At 38.8% G+C, this 17,946-nt stretch overlaps 1 protein-coding gene across 2 annotated transcripts in view; it reads right to left on the bottom strand.

The window, feature by feature from the left end:
* DOCK11 (dedicator of cytokinesis 11) overlaps nt 1-17,946 on the bottom strand; it is a 177,445-nt gene that overhangs the window by 120,416 nt on the left and 39,083 nt on the right. For both annotated transcript variants that reach the window (XM_012739482.3, XM_012739489.3), the window contains exons 2-6: nt 12,307-12,423; nt 12,132-12,221; nt 11,558-11,640; nt 10,197-10,266; nt 9,174-9,269 (exon numbers count right to left, since the gene is read on the bottom strand). In XM_012739482.3, the coding sequence (XP_012594936.2) occupies nt 9,174-9,269; nt 10,197-10,266; nt 11,558-11,640; nt 12,132-12,221; nt 12,307-12,423 (456 nt within the window). The remainder of the gene's footprint in view (nt 1-9,173; nt 9,270-10,196; nt 10,267-11,557; nt 11,641-12,131; nt 12,222-12,306; nt 12,424-17,946) is intronic.

The raw sequence follows: 17,946 nt of genomic DNA, 5'->3' as shown, positions 1-17,946 counted from the left end.
TCCCTATCCAAATATACCTTTTTCATCTATCTGTTTTATTTGCTGTTGGTCTCTTTCTAGAGACAACATGGATCATTGAACATGGATCATTAAAAGATCCATATTTTGTCTACTGCTATATCCCTAGTACTTATAACAATGCTTGGACTCAATACAATTTTGAAAAATATATTGCTAAAGAATGAATTAATAATTCAGTCTCCAGCAGATTCTCCAGTGCTTTCATCCAACAGAATAGTGTTACTCTGTAATGCCCATATTCTTCTTTCTCCTCCTCTTGGCTTTATTATTTTTCCTAGATGTTGAACACAGCTGAAAATTCTCCATCTTACTCAGTGAGGACCACAGATCCTGAAGAGTGGCCCACTCAGACCACCCAGAAGAATAAAACAAAGAGCCGGCCAAAGGATATGAATCCATAGGATCCAGTCTTGTCAAGTCTCCTGAAAGCCCCACGCCCCAAGCTGTTTGGATGACAACGTTTTTTTTTTTTTTTTCAATTTCAGCATATTTTGGGGATACAAATGTTAAAGTTACGTATATTGCCCTTGCTCCCCCCTCCCCCTCGAGTCAGAGCTTCAAGCATGACCATCCCCAAACGTTGCACATCTCACTCATTATGATTGTATATACCCATCCCTTCCTCCCCCCTCCCAGCCGCCCGACACCTGATAAACGTCATTCCTATAAGTCTACTTAGGTGTTGATCTGTTAATACCAATTTGCTGGTGAGTACATGTGGTGCTTGTTTTTCCATTCTTGAGATACTTCACTTAGTAGGATGGGTTCCAGCTCTATCCATGAAAATACAAGAGGTGCTATATCACCACTGTTTCTTAAAGCTGAATAGTACTCCATGGTATACATATACCACATTTTATTAATCCACTCATGTATTGATTGGCACCTGGGTTGTTTCCACAACTTTGCAATTGTGAACTGTGCTGCTATAAACATTCGAGTGCAGGTGTCCCATTTGTAGAGTGTCATTTGATCTTTTGGGTAGATGCCCAGTAGTGGAATTGTTGGGTCAAATGGTAGATCTACTTGTATCGCTCTAAGGTATCTCCATATTGCTTTCCACAGAGGTTGCACTAGTTTTCAGTCCTACCAGCAGTGTAGGAGTGTTCCTCTCTCTCTGCATCCACACCAGTATTTATTGTTTGGGGATTTTTTGATAAAGGCCATTCTTACTGGAGATAAGTGATATCTCATTGCAGTTTTGATTTCCATTTCCCTAATGATTAAAGATGTTGAGCATTTTTTCATATGTTTGTTGGCCATTATTCTGTCTTCCTTTTGAACCTCTTCTGGAGCAGGAATAAAGGCCTTTTGTTATCCAGTTACAAAAAGATGGAAGAAAGGCAGGAAAGTTGATACATCTAGTATCCTCAAAATAGAAAAGTCTTTTATCATTTTATATAACAAATCTCAAGAATGTTTACCTATTATGTGTGTTACCTAGAGGGTAATTATTTACTGCTAAATTACATGAACCAGAGCCCTGAGAAAGGATGCTCCAAAGGTTAAGAGGCAGAGTAGGTGGGTCAGGATCAATGCAGAAATGGCGTGGTGGAACTTGACTAATGTCTGAGACAGAACAGAATGGATGAGCCAGCAAGGAAAAGGAGAAAGCAGGAGAGCAAAAAACATATTGGGTCTCAGAACTGTTCTAAACAAAGATGAAAGAAACAATGGGGAAGAAAACCCCAAGCCTTAGCAGAAAACTGGGTTGCAGTTAATTATACCAGAATGTCAGGAAATTCATCCTGCTGAAGAACGCCTACCTCTAGGCTGGCAACCTAATGTATCACTCACCTCTCTCCATCATATCATTTTACAGTCCTACCAAGTTTTAATACATTACATTTGTCCTACTCTCTGGGAAACTGGGTAAAAATCAAATAGCTTTTCTTAAATAATTCTACTATATCTGGGCATTGGAGATTTTTTTAACTATTTCATTTGAAGAAAAGTAGTAGGAGGGGTCTACAATCCACCCTTCTCATTGTAGACAAATTACTTGATCAAATTTATATCAGCTTGTCATGACCCTGCTCAAATTTTCTATGACTCTCAATTACTTACAAGATAAAGCTCACATGCTGGGGCCTGGCATTTAAGGCCATCCCACAATCCTACTAATAATATAAAATAATAACAATTGCTAACATCTATCGAGTGCTTTTTGCATTACAGTCTCTGGCTGAGTGCTTTCTTCATATGATATCATTTAATCCTCATAACAACTTTGTGTGGTCATTACTATTATCACCTCCATGTTGCAGAAGAGAAACTGAGGCACACGTGATATCAAAGGGCAAAACCAACTTTATCTCCCATAACTACTCAACTTCACCTAACACACCTACCCCTCCATAGTGCCTGCCATGCTCACTTCCTCCTCGCTGACCCCCTGCCTTCAGGAAGCCTTCTCTGACACCAGGTTACAATGATCTGGACTCACATATACTTGGTCTCTATACCACCTTTAAACAATTATTTTTATTGTGTGCCACACCACCCTAAAAATGTTTTAAGCTCTACATGTGACACTTCTCTCTACCCTCCACAATGCTAACACCTAATACTAATAAGGTATTCAATATCTATTTGGTAGACAGGAGCAGTGGCACATGCCTGTAGTCCCAGCTACTCAGGAGGCTGAGGCGGGAGGATGGCTTGAGCCCAGGATTTCAAGGCTGCAGTGCACTATGATCTTGCCACTGCATTCTAGCCTGGGCAACAAAGCAAGACCCTGTCTCTAAAAATTTAATAAAATTTAAAAATTATCTATTGGTAATGAATTTATTGATTCCTAACAGTGTCTGGCACATAGGAAGTACCTAATAAATGGTTTTTAAACAGGGATCAATGAATGAGGAAAAATAAAACATAAAAAACACATTAGTGAGAAATCCTTTACCCACAATAAATGAGTGTAATCCATTTGTTAGCTGTAAGAGACAGTCTGGTAGATCTAAGAACATAACTGGACTAACATATCAAAAATAAAAGATTTTCTCTTCCTTTGTTTCCAATATACATAGTGACCTTGACCTCCTGGCAATTATTTTAATATTGTATGTGCTTTCTTAGGTCAAATCTTCTTTTGATTTGTTGTTCTCTCACTGCAGAGGGGGGAAAAAAAACCTTCCTGTAACAGTCAAGGAGTAAGGACTTTTGGGCTCTGGATATATAACAAATGGCTCTCTCTTGTGTAAAAAAAAAAAAAAAAAAAAAAAAAAGGAAAGAAAGAAGGGGCACTAGAAGTGAGTCATATATCAAGCAGTTGAACTTACAACCCCGGTAACATACCAAGGCACTTCAATGTTTAATTGCTGAGAATGGGGAGGAGAGAGCTAGAGGAATGTGACTAAATTGAGCCAAGAAGATGCATAAAGGTGGGTGTCCCAGGAGTTGGCCAAGAATTTGCAACAATTTTTTTTAATGAAAAACTGCCCTCAAGATCACATTCCATATATCATTATATCCCTTAGGAAAAACAGTCCTAAATACTAGGGGAAGGTCATGTCCAATGTCATAGCTATCTGAGTCCACATTAAATTCTTTCACTGATACGAAAAGAAGTTGAATAAAGCAGATGTCTCTAGCAGCTACTTGGGAAAGATAGAATGCAAATAATAGTTTTCTGTTAGTATTAGAGTTTCTAGGGATCATGTATTCTCTATGATATCTTAAACTTCCCCCCAGTACTCTTCCAGGAATTGACAAGTGGCAACAGTGTATGTTCTCATTAACTGGAAACCATAAATTGAAGAAATTAATCACCATGATAAGATTTGTCCTGTTTTAACATGAATACCAAGAACAAAGCAAACTATAAATACAAGTGCTGAATAAAATGGTCACTGTACTCAGACAACCAACAGAGCTTTTGCAAGAGCTGCATCCTTTTCAATGAGAAGAAGTGCTCGGCCTGCACTGCAACTTGAGTGACACACACATCATTTACAGCTCTCCTGTAGACTGAGCTCCTCCGGGCAAGTTTTCTCAACCAGCAACGGGTTATTCCACAAGCATTTCTGGGAAAATAATGTCAGTTGCAGGAAATGGTACAGATTATAGGTTAACAACTGACCAGAGCAGGGGGAAAGGTGTATACTGGGGAAGATATACATTTTTATTCCATAAATATGGGGTATTTAATCTTTCAATATGAAGAACTTAGCTCAGTTCCTTTATTAGCTTCTCTTTTCCCTAGAGTCTATTGCCATGTTCTTGCAAAACTCTCCAGCAAGCCAGCTAGGATAGTTTAACTTTCTAACCAGCCCATATACAAATTACTTTGGTTGCATTATTTATATTCCATTATAGGCCACGTGGTTGCTTTTTCAAAAGATCTCATAAAGTAGGAGTCTTCTAATTTCCTTTTATTAACTGCACTTTGTCGAGTCTCTTCTAACCCTCTTTCCTTCATTTTATTGCATCTTCTCTCTTGATTCTATTTCTCCCATCCTTGCTATTAGATTCATTTCTTTTTTTATTTCAAAATATTAAGAGTGTTTTTGTTACATGGATGAATTGTATAATGCTTTTAGTGTGTCCTTTATTTCTGATAGTCAAAATATCCAGGAAAAGGACTTAGACTCATTTATAAACATAATATCAAACTTTCCAAAGGACTGATTCTATATAATCCTTAAAATTCAGAAATGTTTATATAAACAAACATGCTTAAACTTATGTCTCAGTCTAAGAGGCACCAAGCTGCCATGCTTTTAATCCCTATCAACCTCAAAGGGATCTGTCAAACCACAGTGCATTAAGGAGGTTCAGATAAAACAAGAGGGAAGATGTGTGGCTTCTGTAGGCTGTTATTTGCTAATGAGTCACAATTAATACCCAGATCCTACTGCTGTAGCTTTTTAGCTAGTCTGTGTTATGTTTGTAGGCACTATCAAAGCTTGGATTTTCCAATAAGAAAAGGTTCTTTGCTCTCAACTCTGTGACTTTTTGTCCTGTGGTGCTGGTTGCTAAAGCCACCAAACCTTCTCACAAGTGTGTGCTGGGGTAGGTCCTAGCAGGCAGGGGACTCCACATGCAGCAAGGGTAAATCTGTCTAGTGCATTGGGGAAATGACTCAGATAATAGCACACCTGAGTCATCTTCCCATTTGCTTGTGAGCTTCATTAATATTCTTCACTTCAAAGATTAACACAGCAAAACAAATATATAGAAATTTCCAATTCAGAATGGCTCAAACTCTTATCAGCCCTTTGCCTCAGGTCTTCTTCCTCTGCCTGTCCCAACTTTCCAAGAGCTGGGCCAGCTATGCACCCCACCCTTACGTTTGGCCTCTCTCCTATGCCTGAACCGATATAGGTTTGAAGCAGGAAGAACTTAGATGATCCCCCACCCTAAGCCACCTAAAGTAACAAACTAGAGTCCCCCAGTGTGCCTTGGTTCATAGGCCTGGACTTCTGCTTTGGCCCTCATTCCAAGTTCTAGCCTGGCAACTGCTACCCCTTTCCCCATTCCTCTGCCCTGTATACTCACACATCCTGTATTTATACAGAAAGAGAGCATGGTAAAACTGTGAAAGTAAACATCCCAGTCCAACTAATTTCAATAATGTTGAACTAAATATCAGTTAAATGCAATTCTTAGAGGAAAACACAATCTTGGCAAAATCCCTCAGAACATTCTGGCTGAACCCTCCTCTCATGCCCATCCTAGCTGTAACAAATCCTGAAATACAATACTTCTGCTACAGCTTAGGCCATGAAACCAGAAGAGTACAGGATATATATTTAGCTCCCAGAAATCCAAAATGGAGGTCCATAATCCATAATGGAAAAGAGCGAGGATAAGTGAAATCTGTAACCAGAGACAATTCCCAAACTTCAATATGGCCTTTGCATTTCAAAGTATTTCCCATTAATTTTTTTTAAAGCTGTGTAGCTTCATATCACCATTTTGGTTTAGTCTCCCTTTTCTTCCCTTATCTACTGTTTGGTAGAGGTTTTAAAAAGAAAGAAATGTTTTTATGATATGTGAATTATATCTCACACACAAAATAAATAAATGGCCAAAATATAAATAGCTGGGAATAAAATGAGGCAAAGCAACAATTAGCTGGAGACAAATGGCAGCTGTTCCCCTTCAGCTAGGCCATGCGGTCACCAGGTTGCTTCAGAGCCGCCACCCACTCCATGAATTTATGGCTCCTGCCTGGCCCCAGCAAGTGCTGGGGTTTTCAACCTTAGGGATAGAAAATAAACAAGCTGAACAATCAATCTTTGACTACCTGATTGTATTAGTTTTCTATTGTCACTGTAACAAATTTCCACAAATGTAGTGGCTTAAAACACAAATTCATTAGCTTCTAATTCTGTAGGTTAGAAGTCTCACATGGGTCTTCATGAGCAAGCTAAAATGAAGGTTTCTGCACAGTCGTGCTTCCTTCTGGATGCTCTAGGGGAGAATCCATTTCCTTGCCTTTTCTGGCTTCTAGAAGCTGCCTGTATTTATTGGGCTATGAATCCTTTCTCCATCTTCGAACCCAGCAACATAGCATCTCTGTTTGAACCTGCTGCTGTTCTCACATCTCTTTCCCTGTCTCTCCTTTTCTGCCTTCCTCTTCAACTTATGGGGTCCTTGTAATTACACAGAGGCCACCTGCATACTTTAGGATAACCTCCCTACTGGCTGATAGCAATTTTTTTTTTTTTTGAGACAGAGTCTCACTTTGTTGCCCAGGCTAGAGTGAGTGCCGTGGTGTCAGCCTAGCTCACAGCAACCTCAAACTCCTGGGCTCAAGCGATCCTTCTGCCTCAGCCTCCTGAGTAGCTGGGACTACAGGCATGCACCACCACGCCCGGCTAATTTTTTTGTATATATATTAGTTGGCCAATTAATTTGTTTCTATTTATAGTAGAGATGGGGTCTCGCTCTTGCTCAGGTTGGTTTCGAACTCCTGAACTCAAAGGATCCGCCCGCCTCGGCCTCCCAGAGAGCTAGGATTACAGGCGTGAGCCACTGCGCCCGGCCATGGCTGATAGCAATTTTAATTCCCCTTTGCATTGTAAGGGAACATTTATAGATTCCAGGGATTAGGATATGGGCATATTTGAGGGGGCATTCTTCTTCCTACAACATCAATCTGTATTTCACAAATTATGAAAGAAATATAAAGCATGAACTTTTTAATAGGCAACTGTATTTTAATATACAATATATGGGCTCCTAAAAAATTGAAAAGTTGTATGTAAAGTAAATTATAATTAAAAGCCATTAAAGAAGCCATTTAAAAGAATCTGTGATGGGCCGGGCGCGGTGGCTCATGCCTGTAATCCTAGCACTCTGGGAGGCTGAGGCGGGAGGATTGCTCAAGGTCAGGAGTTCGAAACCAGCCTGAGCAAGAGTGAGACCCCGTCTCTACTATAAATAGAAAGAAATTAATTGGGCAACTAATATATATAGAAAAAATTAGCCGGGCATGGTGGCGCATGCCTGTAGTCCCAGATACTCGGGAGGCTGAGGCAGCAGGATTGCTTGAGCCCAGGAGGTTGAGGTTGCTGTGAGCTAGGCTGATGCCATGGCACTCACTCTAGCCTGGGAAACAAAGCCAGACTCTGTCTCAAAAAAAAAAAATAAATAAAAGAATCTGTGATGAATTGTTTTGTAAAGATATTAACTTCCTAGCATCTTCTTTTATCAATCCAAATTTTCATATATTTACCTTATGTTGGGATAAAGCTTAAGTATGGGTTAAATATTTTAATATTTTGAGAATGTTAGGGGGGAGTGGAATAAAAATCTGTAGAACATTTTCTGATAATCCACAAAACACTGACATATGCATTTCTGAAATTGATACCTCTGACAGGAGATAATAAAGACTTGAGTCTCGCTCAGCTAGTAAGCATTGATGGCATACCAGTTAAGAGCACAGTCTCTGACATCAGCCTGCTTAGTGGGTTCAAATCCCACCTCTGAAATCTTAGAGCTGTGTAACCTTGGGTTAATTATTGAATTTCTCTGAACCTCACTTTCCACATCTGTAAACCAAGAATAATGATGGTAGTTATCTCATAGAGTTGCCACGAGGACTAATGATACAGACCATAAAACACTCAGTATGGTGCCTGGTACATATTAAGTCCTCAATATGTGGGTTCTCTTATTATCACCTCATGCGGAGGCCCATGCTTAAGTGCAGGAGATATATAGGAAGCATCCTACAACTTGCATTCATTATTTTCAGGGCTTAAAAATGAAACTGAGAACAGGACATGACCACTAAAGGGAAAGCAGCAGGCAAAATATTAAATTAAGATAAAATTTGAGTCTTCCCTTGGTAGACACCCATGGTTTCCACTTGCAGGCTATGTGAAAGATAGAATGACCTTCAATACTTAATGGAAGTGTGAATCATCCTCAGCAAACCACATGATCTTATATTGAATATCTGAAAGAACAGTTATATTTGGTAACTGAGCATGATTTGTTTCTCTGCTCAAAATCTTCAAGTAGCTTGTTAGCCTTTCCTTTGGATTTTAATGGCTCTTCACGGCCTCCCAAACAAAAGGCAACCTCACATCCAAGGCATACAAGGCTCTGGACAAGTTTATCCCTTTCATCGTTTCTTCTTTTGTCTCACACAAAGCCCTTACACAAACTCACTCTCATGGTCAATCTACAAAACTTTCTAGCTAGGCTGTTCTGACCACATTAAGGTACCACTTTGTATAGCAGTTAATTTGGTATATTTCTTATCTAGTCTGGAGGCTACTGGAGAGCAGGGACTCCATATTAGATATCCATATATTTCCCCACAGTGACCAGTATGTAATGAGCACTTAATATTTGCTAAAGAAACTGATTACTCTATCCTTCCACTCATTAAATTCATTTCTACATATGACCCTTCAATGCCCCCCTTTTTATACAAAGCTATTTTCTTCATTCAACTGACAGCCTCCTTTTTAAACTTCCTGATCCAAAAGATAATAATTATATTTCCTTGAAAAGTGGCACTTCTAAATTTATCCTGAAGTTTCAGATTTTTAAAATTCCATGCATCTGTGAGAATCCTCTCATTAAAGACTTTTCCCCTAGAACTCATTGTAAAATAAATATTGTTTCCAGACAGGCTACTTATACCAATATCCTTAAAATGATTGAATAATATAATAATGACTTCCTACCTTCATGGTAACTGTGATGGTGCTATTTACATTTGCTTTATGCAACCAGCCTTGTTTTATTACACCTCCTTTCTGAGAACATAAAGACGACGAGTCCTGAAACAGAGCAAAAACCATCAGTAAAACAGCAGCCAGCTTGCCATCTAATTAGTCAAACATTTGGGGGGCACAGAACTAGGCCCCACCCCATTTCCTCATTAAAGCATAAAGACCTCTTTTCCCCATGAAGATTTAAAATCGACTGTAGAATGCAAGTCATTGTGCTGTGCATACAGTAGGCACTCAATATTTACTGAATAGTGTGAGTTCTCTTCTGGGAAAGTCTTCTGCATTATGTAAGCAGTCAAACTGTACCTCGAAATGTCACAGACATCCGGGCCATCTGTCCCAAGAGGGATCTATGAGGCAGAAGAGTCCAGATGAATCACCATTCCACATACCCAACGTGAGAAAAGCAACTCACGAGCATGTCCCACAGGTGGTGGGGGGCATGTTTATACATATAAATAACAGCCCATTTCACCTGATTTTTCCTAAGCCCCATTTGGAAATGTAATAGTTTTTAAAAAATTAAAAGATACTGAGTTTGAAAGTGTCCACAGACCCTTCAAAAACAATTCTTTCCCTCATCTTTTGTCAAGGAATCCCCTCTGCAATCTTTTTCAGCAGAAGTGATCATGAAGAAACCAACACGGGAAGGGTGCAGTGGCTCACACCTGTAATCCTAGCACTCGGAGGCCAGGTAGGAGTATCACTTGAATTTAAGAGTTTAAGACCAGCCTGACCAAGAGCAAGACTGTCTCTACCAAAAACAGAAAAACTAGCCAAGCGTCTTGGTGTGTGCCTGTAGTCCCAGTTACTCGGGAGGCTGAGGCAGAAGGATCGCTTGAACCCAGGAGTTTGAGGTTGCAGTGAACTCTGATGACGCCACTGCACTCTAGCTCCAGTGACAGAGCAAGACTCTGTCCAATAAAGAAAGAAAGAAACCAGTGCCCTTGCCCCCAACATTGCCCCCATCCTCACCTCATCTTTCTCACAGTCCTCATCGATCTCAAATACATGATTAGGAATCTTTTCTGGTCTCAGAGATTTGCTGAAAATGTAAGAGAATTAGACACTGAACAGAACTAACCAAAATAAAACAATAAACAAAAGCAAGATGCATAGATTTCTTTCTTTCACAAGAAGAAAATGCCAAGACATGAGAAGGAGAAATCCCTTTCTCTTTTCCAAACTCAGATTCTCCCCTCTGAGTAAACTAACATTACTTTTTCTCTAAGGACTTCCACATGAGCAGCCAACAGCAAAGCCATAACCAAGCCTAGTCAGAGAGGGCACAAGTTGCTAAGAAATCTTTGCCAGAGCTGTTAGTGGTTGCAGAATCTTATCTTTTCCCAGGTCAAAAAGCAACACAGTATAATTCTGGTTCTTCCATCTGTGCACTGTATAACCTTGAACAGCTCATATTAGGACTCAGTTTTTTTCTCTGAGAAAGTGCTTTGAAACCTACAAAAGGCTACACAAATGTCTTTATTTCTCCATTAGTTTTTCCAAAGGCATTTTCCATATGATATCCTGTAGTAGTACTACAGATGAGAAAATGGAGAACTCAAATAGGTTGAGTGAGTGGTCCAAGGTAATCCAGCTTACTAGCTGGCAGAAATAAGATGTGAACTCTGACCGGGCGCGGTGGCTCACGCCTGTAATCCTATTGGAAGGCTGAGGCGGGCGGATTGCTCGAGGTAAGGAGTTCGAAACCAGCCTGAGCAAGAGCGAGACCCCGTCTCTACTACAAAAACATAAAGAAATTAATTGGCCAACTAATATATATAGAAAAAATTAGCCGGGCATGGTAGCACATGCCTGTAGTCCCAGCTACTTGGGAGGCTGAGGCAGCAGGATTGCTTGAGCCCAGGAGGCTGAGGTTGCTGTGAGCTAGGCTGACGCCACGGCACTCACTCTAACCTGGGCAACAAAGCGAGACTCTGTCTCAAAAAAAAAAAAAAGATGTGAACTCTGACAGTCTGGCTCCTGGGCCAGTGTGCTCATACCATTCCTTCAACTCAATTGAAAGAGATGTACTTTTTTCAAGGGATGTCTGGGGTCATCAAGTTCAGCCAGATATCTTCTAGATTTTTCACTGACACCACTGGAAAATGCTAACATTATACAGCATCAGTTAAAGATTAGTTCATGATCAATAGAGATGCACCAAAGCCAGAAAGTTTGGAAAGAACTTCAATGAGCAAAGTTAAAACATATTCAGTTGCCTGAAGGTTTGCTTTGTTATAAATTGTAACTGAAAAGTTTCATAAGCAGTTTTAAAAAGGTAAAAAGGTTTAATAATTCTCCTCTTGAATGTTCCCCTGGAATTCTAAACTTACCATGGCAACATTCGAAAGTCCCCAGAAAAGTCTTCATACTTGTAGTTAACCACGTGCCAATCTGTGCTATAGGTTTTAATACACTAAAAGAAAATAGGAATCTTTAATTTGAAATATAGGAAAAGTACACATATATCCACTTTTTACAAGTCCAGTAATATGCTGACAGACTTTTAAAAAGTATTTGGGAAATGCTGGTACTGGAATCTCCCTTTGGGGATTAACTGTGTCTCTCTAACCCAATTGGTGGCAATAAATCCCAATTCATGCACCCTTTTGAATACTGAGTCCCAGTACAGAGAGTATTCAAATCCAAAAAAGAAATACTAAGAACATGTGCTACTTGTGAAACTGTTTAAGCTGTTTCCTCTATATCACATCATATAGACTTCTTCTTATATAGGTCAGTTAATTTTAGTAATTTTATTTTCCCTTTACGTTAAAGGAAACATTTGTAAATCTATATTTTATATGTATTTATAAATATGTAAATTGCAAATATATAAATATATAGAAATATTTTATATATTTTAAATATATGATGATGTCCTTCTGCGGCCTTTGAGCCCCTTACCTCTTTGACAAATAAACTCTGGGCCCTCTTTTCAGCATCCTCTGGTACAGTGGACTGCACCGTTCTGCGCTGACGACCTATCACTGAGATCTAGAAGACAAAGAACCATGGCTGCTGTAAGAACTGGCTTGGAAAATGTAGGCTTTTTTCTTTAAAGATGTGCTTGTGAACTCACAGATATATCTTCCATCGGAAACATAAGCAAGTCTCTGAGGGGGTCACTGTAAATCTGGGTTTTTCTTTGGGTGATAACATTCTCATAGTCCAGAGGCTCCACAACTTTGGCCTTTTCCTGTATAAGAGACAAAAATAAAGTTACTGTGGTCGAACTCCCAAGAGATCAATTTTTTCCCATGTACTAAAGATACATTATTTCACAAAATAAGGGAGCGTTGATGCCAATAAGTACTTAAAATAGTTACACAAGAGAAATAGTCTTCATAACCAGACACACACCAAACAAATGCAGACATACACAGACTCCCCGTTGCTAAAGACAAGAGTTCTGAAGAGATAATGCCATCGTATTCTGCTTATCTGTGTGCCTTCCAAGAATTTACTGAATTTTAAGTAAAACAAAAAGCAGTGTATTTGGAAGCCTGTTGGTTGTATTTGCTGAATCTGCACTATTCACTGGATAATTCAACGGGAGAAAGTACCAACATTCATGTGTCCATTCTGTACCAGGCACACTGTGCAAAGGGTGTACCAAGTTCCAGCATAGCTGGGGCAAGCGTGGTTATTGGAGATGCTTGTTCCTGTGGACAGAGCATGAAAGGGTGGGGTTCCAGGTGGCAAAGTCAATGGATCCCTGTAAGACTACTAGATGAGCTGGCCATTGGTGGCCCGGCTTGAGACTAAAGTTCCAAGGAGCAGGGTGAGCAATTCTCAGAGAGCAAGGATATGACTTATTAACAAAAGTAATAATAATAGTCTGCGTTTAGTGAGCCCTTTCTATATGCCAGGCACTGTGCTAAGTGCTTTGTGTACATTTTCTAATGTAATACTCATAACAACCCTATGAAATAGGTTTAATCATTAGCCTTGTTTTACAGATGAGGAGTCTCTGGACTTAAGTAACTTGCCTGCCTTCAGAGATGGAATTCAAACCCAGGTCTGCGGCTGCAAAGGCTCTTCTCTTTATCCATCCTCTAGGCCTATGAGTCAGGCCTTTCCTTCCCTCAGAAATACACATATACCAGTATGCAAGGTAGTGAACTTGGAATGGGAACCCACTATCTACCCTCCTATCATTTTTTTTCCTTCATTGAACTTACCGCAATCTGATATACCATCTATTTCACCTCTCTGCCTATTTGTGGGCAGGAATTTTCTTTTATTTGTTCACTGCCCCAGCCCCTAGAACAGTACCTAGCACATGGTAGGTATCCAATCACTAATTGTCGAATGAAGTTTGAGATATTCACATTCAATCAGAGCCATGTCTCAACATTCTATTCTATACCAAGGTGAGCATATATTAGTGATTTTTAATAATAATGTTTTATTTAAATGAAATTATTTTCTTAAAATTTTATAATGAAAACTATATATAGAAAACACAAATTTAAGATATATTAAAACAATATTATAATAGAATCAGGATTTATATTTGTGTACACAGAATTGAGACAGTCCATACAATCCTTTGAGAACAGTTTTTATACGTGGTTCACAATAGGGCATAGTTATATCAAAATTCCATATCTGAAGGGCATCTGAGAATTTCCTCTATAAGATTTACTTAGAAAGATTAAAGAAAACCACTCTAACCAATGAGATCAGTGTTCAACAAATCTAAAAGATCCTAACAAAGATATACTTTATTTCAAGTCTTAAATTTGGATTTGTAGACCCTTAAGATCAAAGGAGACTGATTATCCCTATCATGTCTGCAAATACCAGTGCAAAAGGAGTTGAAATAGAAGGAAAAAACTTTTGGGGGGAACTCAGAGATTTTCTGATAGGAAAATTTGACCCCTGTGTGCCATATAGCTACCATGTCTTCATGGACCCAAATGAAAGGAAACCGACTGCAGCTTCCAGATCTAACACTTGGAGTCTGTGATCAATTTCTCAGAGAAGTTGAATGAATAAAGCCCTATCTAAGAAAATAAGCTTTAAGCACTAAAAATAATCTAAAAGTCTTGCTTTTGTTGCGAACTATATTCCCAATACAGATTGTGAAAACAGTCCTCAAATTTCAATGTTTAACCGGTTGAATTAGTATCGGTTAATTTCTCTATACAATGATTTCAAGTACCTACACTTCAAGTAAATTTGAAAAAGGACAAAAAAAGAAAAAAAAATCCTCCTTCAGCTCTCTAATGAGCTGTGAAATTAATATGGAAAAGCATATGTCAAAATGAATCACTTGTTTATTTTTTTTAATTGTTTAAATTGTATATTGACAAATTATAGTTGTACAGTTTATGGGGGTACAAAGTAGTGTCATGATTTTTTAATACAATGTGGAGTGATTAAGTTAAGCTGATTAACATATCCATCACCATAAATATTTAACATTTTTTTGTGATGAGAACGTGAGAAATTTATTCTTAGTGATATTAAAATATACAGTACTCAATTATTGGCTATATTCAGCATGCTGTGCTATCAATCTCAGAAAAAAATCAAGTTTAGGCCGGGCGTGGTGGCTCACGCCTGTAATCCTAGCTCTTGGGAGGCCGAGGCGGGTGGATTGCTCAAGGTCAGGAGTTCAAAACCAGCCTGAGCAAGAGCGAGACCCCGTCTCTACTATAAATAGAAAGAAATTAATTGGCCAACTGATATATATATAAAAAAAAATTAGCCGGGCATGGTGGCTCATGCCTGTAGTCCCAGCTACTCGGGAGGCTGAGGCAGGAGGATTGCTTGAGCCCAGGAGTTTGAGGTTGCTGTGAGCTAGGCTGACGCCACGGCACTCTCTCTAGCCTGGACAACAAAGCGAGACTCTGTCTCAAAAAAAAAAAAAAAAAAATCAAGTTTATTCCTCCTGTCTGAGGTTTTTAATACCCATTGACTATCACCCTTCCATTCCATTCCCCACCCTCCAGTAACCACCATTCTACTCCCTGCTTCTGTGAGTTCAAATGTCTTAAATTCCACATATAAATGAGAACATGCAGTATTTGTCTTTCTGTGTTTGGCTTATTTCACTTAACATAATGTCCTCTAATTCCTGAATCACTTGTTTAAATGTACAGTATATGCCTTCTAAAAATGAAACTTACAGCTCCCCACATATTTTAAAGGTCACATGTTCATGTTATAAAAAACAAGGTTTCACTTTTCATTCAAAACTGATTAAACTAAGCATTCTGGGTCTTTACTCCTATGTTCTTTATCAGGGGTAGCTCGACTGCAGGCAAGTTGGTGTGGCTATCCTGGGTTCCACAAAGCTTCCCCTAATAGACGATCTAGGGCTATGAGTCAGGCTTCATCTCTCTAAGAATAAAAAGGAGAAGAAGGGACTGAAACTCTACATTTCCCTTCCAGTTGAATTTAGTTGTAACTCTGCGGGCATCAGAGGGAAAGAAAACCTTTGACCTGTAGAGAATGATCATGATTTAATGGTGGCTCTGCCCGGCAGTCTAGAGCATATATCCCTTATCTAACTTTCCTATTCATCTTTACCATTCTATTATTAGACTTATATGGTTACCCTAAATAAAGCTTCTGCCACAACTCCAAGCTCTTAATACTGAGCATTCACTGGATGGAAGACACAAGAACACATTATTAACATTTCTCTCAGGTTTGTGAATTAACCTTTCTGCCAATTTGTCCACTAATTGGCCTACAAAGGTGCTTTTTCAGAACTCCAGAAACCTGCTATAATAAATACTACTTTTTAAACGTTCAAATAATAGCAACTTCCATACAGTTCTCAAGTAGTGTTAAGTAAAAGGCAAAGGCATTTATGCAATCTGGAGAGGAGCGAACATATGTTTCAGCCTTCTCTCCCTAAGTAGTGACAGGAAAGCCGTCAACCTCAATTTGGAACCTACTCAGTTTTCACTATAGGGAAAACAAAACAAAACAAAATGATTTATCTTTGAAAATTCTCATTCACTGATTCCAAAGCCCTCTTGAAATACTCTGCCAGAAATATTATGTTTTTGTAATTCATTTAAAGATCACTTTTCAGTCTTAAGAAAACACTTTCATATACATCCAACCTGATTCTTACCAAAAACCTGTCAAGTAGACAAGGAAAATACCATCATTTCAACTTTATACATGAAGAAACTGGCTCAGAGGCTCAAGTTCATCTGTCTACATTAGTAGCAGAACCAGGATTTAAACCCAGGTCTCCCAACTCCTAATCCTTTTTCTTATCAGTATTTCTTGAATTCAATTTACTCACATACAATCCTCATGATTTTTGCCACGCCTTTTATATTATCATTTACTTCATATTTTTCTTCCAATTATCTTCTTCATTGAAATACATTTATTGTAAAAGAAAGCTTTATATCATAAAGGAGACTGAATCAGCATTTTTCTAATCCCTAGCAAAATAAAATTTAAAATGCCAATTTTTGTCCCGTGGTTTAGGACACAGTACACTTTTCCATGCTTACTTAGGCCACTAAGGACCAAATCTCAATGGACTTCCATATGTAAACCCCAGAAATGCACAATTCCACAAATTGAGATCACTTTTCAATTTCTAGAATAGAGGAAATGACAGAGATCAGTATAGATTCAGATGCAGTCTGCTTCTTGGTCCAAAGAGGAAACAACGGATCCTAAAGAGAGTCACTAACAGCATCACCACAACTTAAGACTTTATGATTGTGTGGTAGTTCCTGTATACCCACAGTAAAGGATGACTGCTCTGTCATCATCTTAACTATATATGTAAAAACATAAAAACCATACTTGTAGTCCTAAAAATAAATATGTAAATATGTACATGTATGTATATATTCAACCATCCAACCACTCATGTATTCAAAAGCGCACATGACTAACAAGCCTATTTATGCTATCATTAGAAATGTATCCATATAATTTCAATTTCATTTAAAACACAATAACAATCACATAATATTTCTCTGCAAATAATAAAAAAATCAGCCTGGGTTACTTCTGCTTAGAAAGAGGTCTTATATCAAAGGTCATTAGTTTATGGTAAATCTTTTACTTTTAGAAACTAGTTCTCCTTAAGAATTCTAAGAATGTCTTTTCTGCAAGACTAAAGTGAACACTGGCTTCATAGAATCACTCCTTTATCACACTGGGAGGGAGACCAGAAAGCAGGCAGAAAGCTTAGCAGTGGGCACGGGGCCAATTCAAAAACATCTCTACGCTACCAGCCCATCCTCCAAATTCAGTTTTAGTGCAAGAAGGAGCATGGCAACAACTGATTTAAGAAAGAGAAGGATTCAGCCCAAAGGTTAGAAGCAAGTGTTGTGGTCAGACTACAGTTTCAATTGCATCTGAACATCATCTTCTGGAAAATAGCAACAGTTCTAGGAAAGTAGTAGCATACTCAAAAAGAAGTAAGTCTCTCCTTCTTATCATTCCTTCACCTCCCTCACTTGGGAATTTCTCCAGACCCCCTAGCCATTCAACTCTTTTCCTTTCAGACATTTGTAGCAGACATTAGAATGCCTTCTCCAGGGAATATCTTAAAATAACATTTTGCACTCAAAATGGCCTCCAGGGGCATGCAATTTCCGGCAGCACAGAAAACTAAATGAGTTCACTGTTCAGTGTACAATATGTTTATTGAGTCCCTACTAAGGTCCAGGCCCTGTGCTAGCCCCTGGCAATCCACAGGTACAAAGAACCAGACCTTGCCCTT

The sequence above is a fragment of the Microcebus murinus genome, chromosome X (assembly GCF_040939455.1).
Source record: "Microcebus murinus isolate Inina chromosome X, M.murinus_Inina_mat1.0, whole genome shotgun sequence".
NCBI lineage: Eukaryota > Metazoa > Chordata > Mammalia > Primates > Cheirogaleidae > Microcebus > Microcebus murinus.
This window is presented reverse-complemented; position numbering and strand designations above follow the sequence as displayed.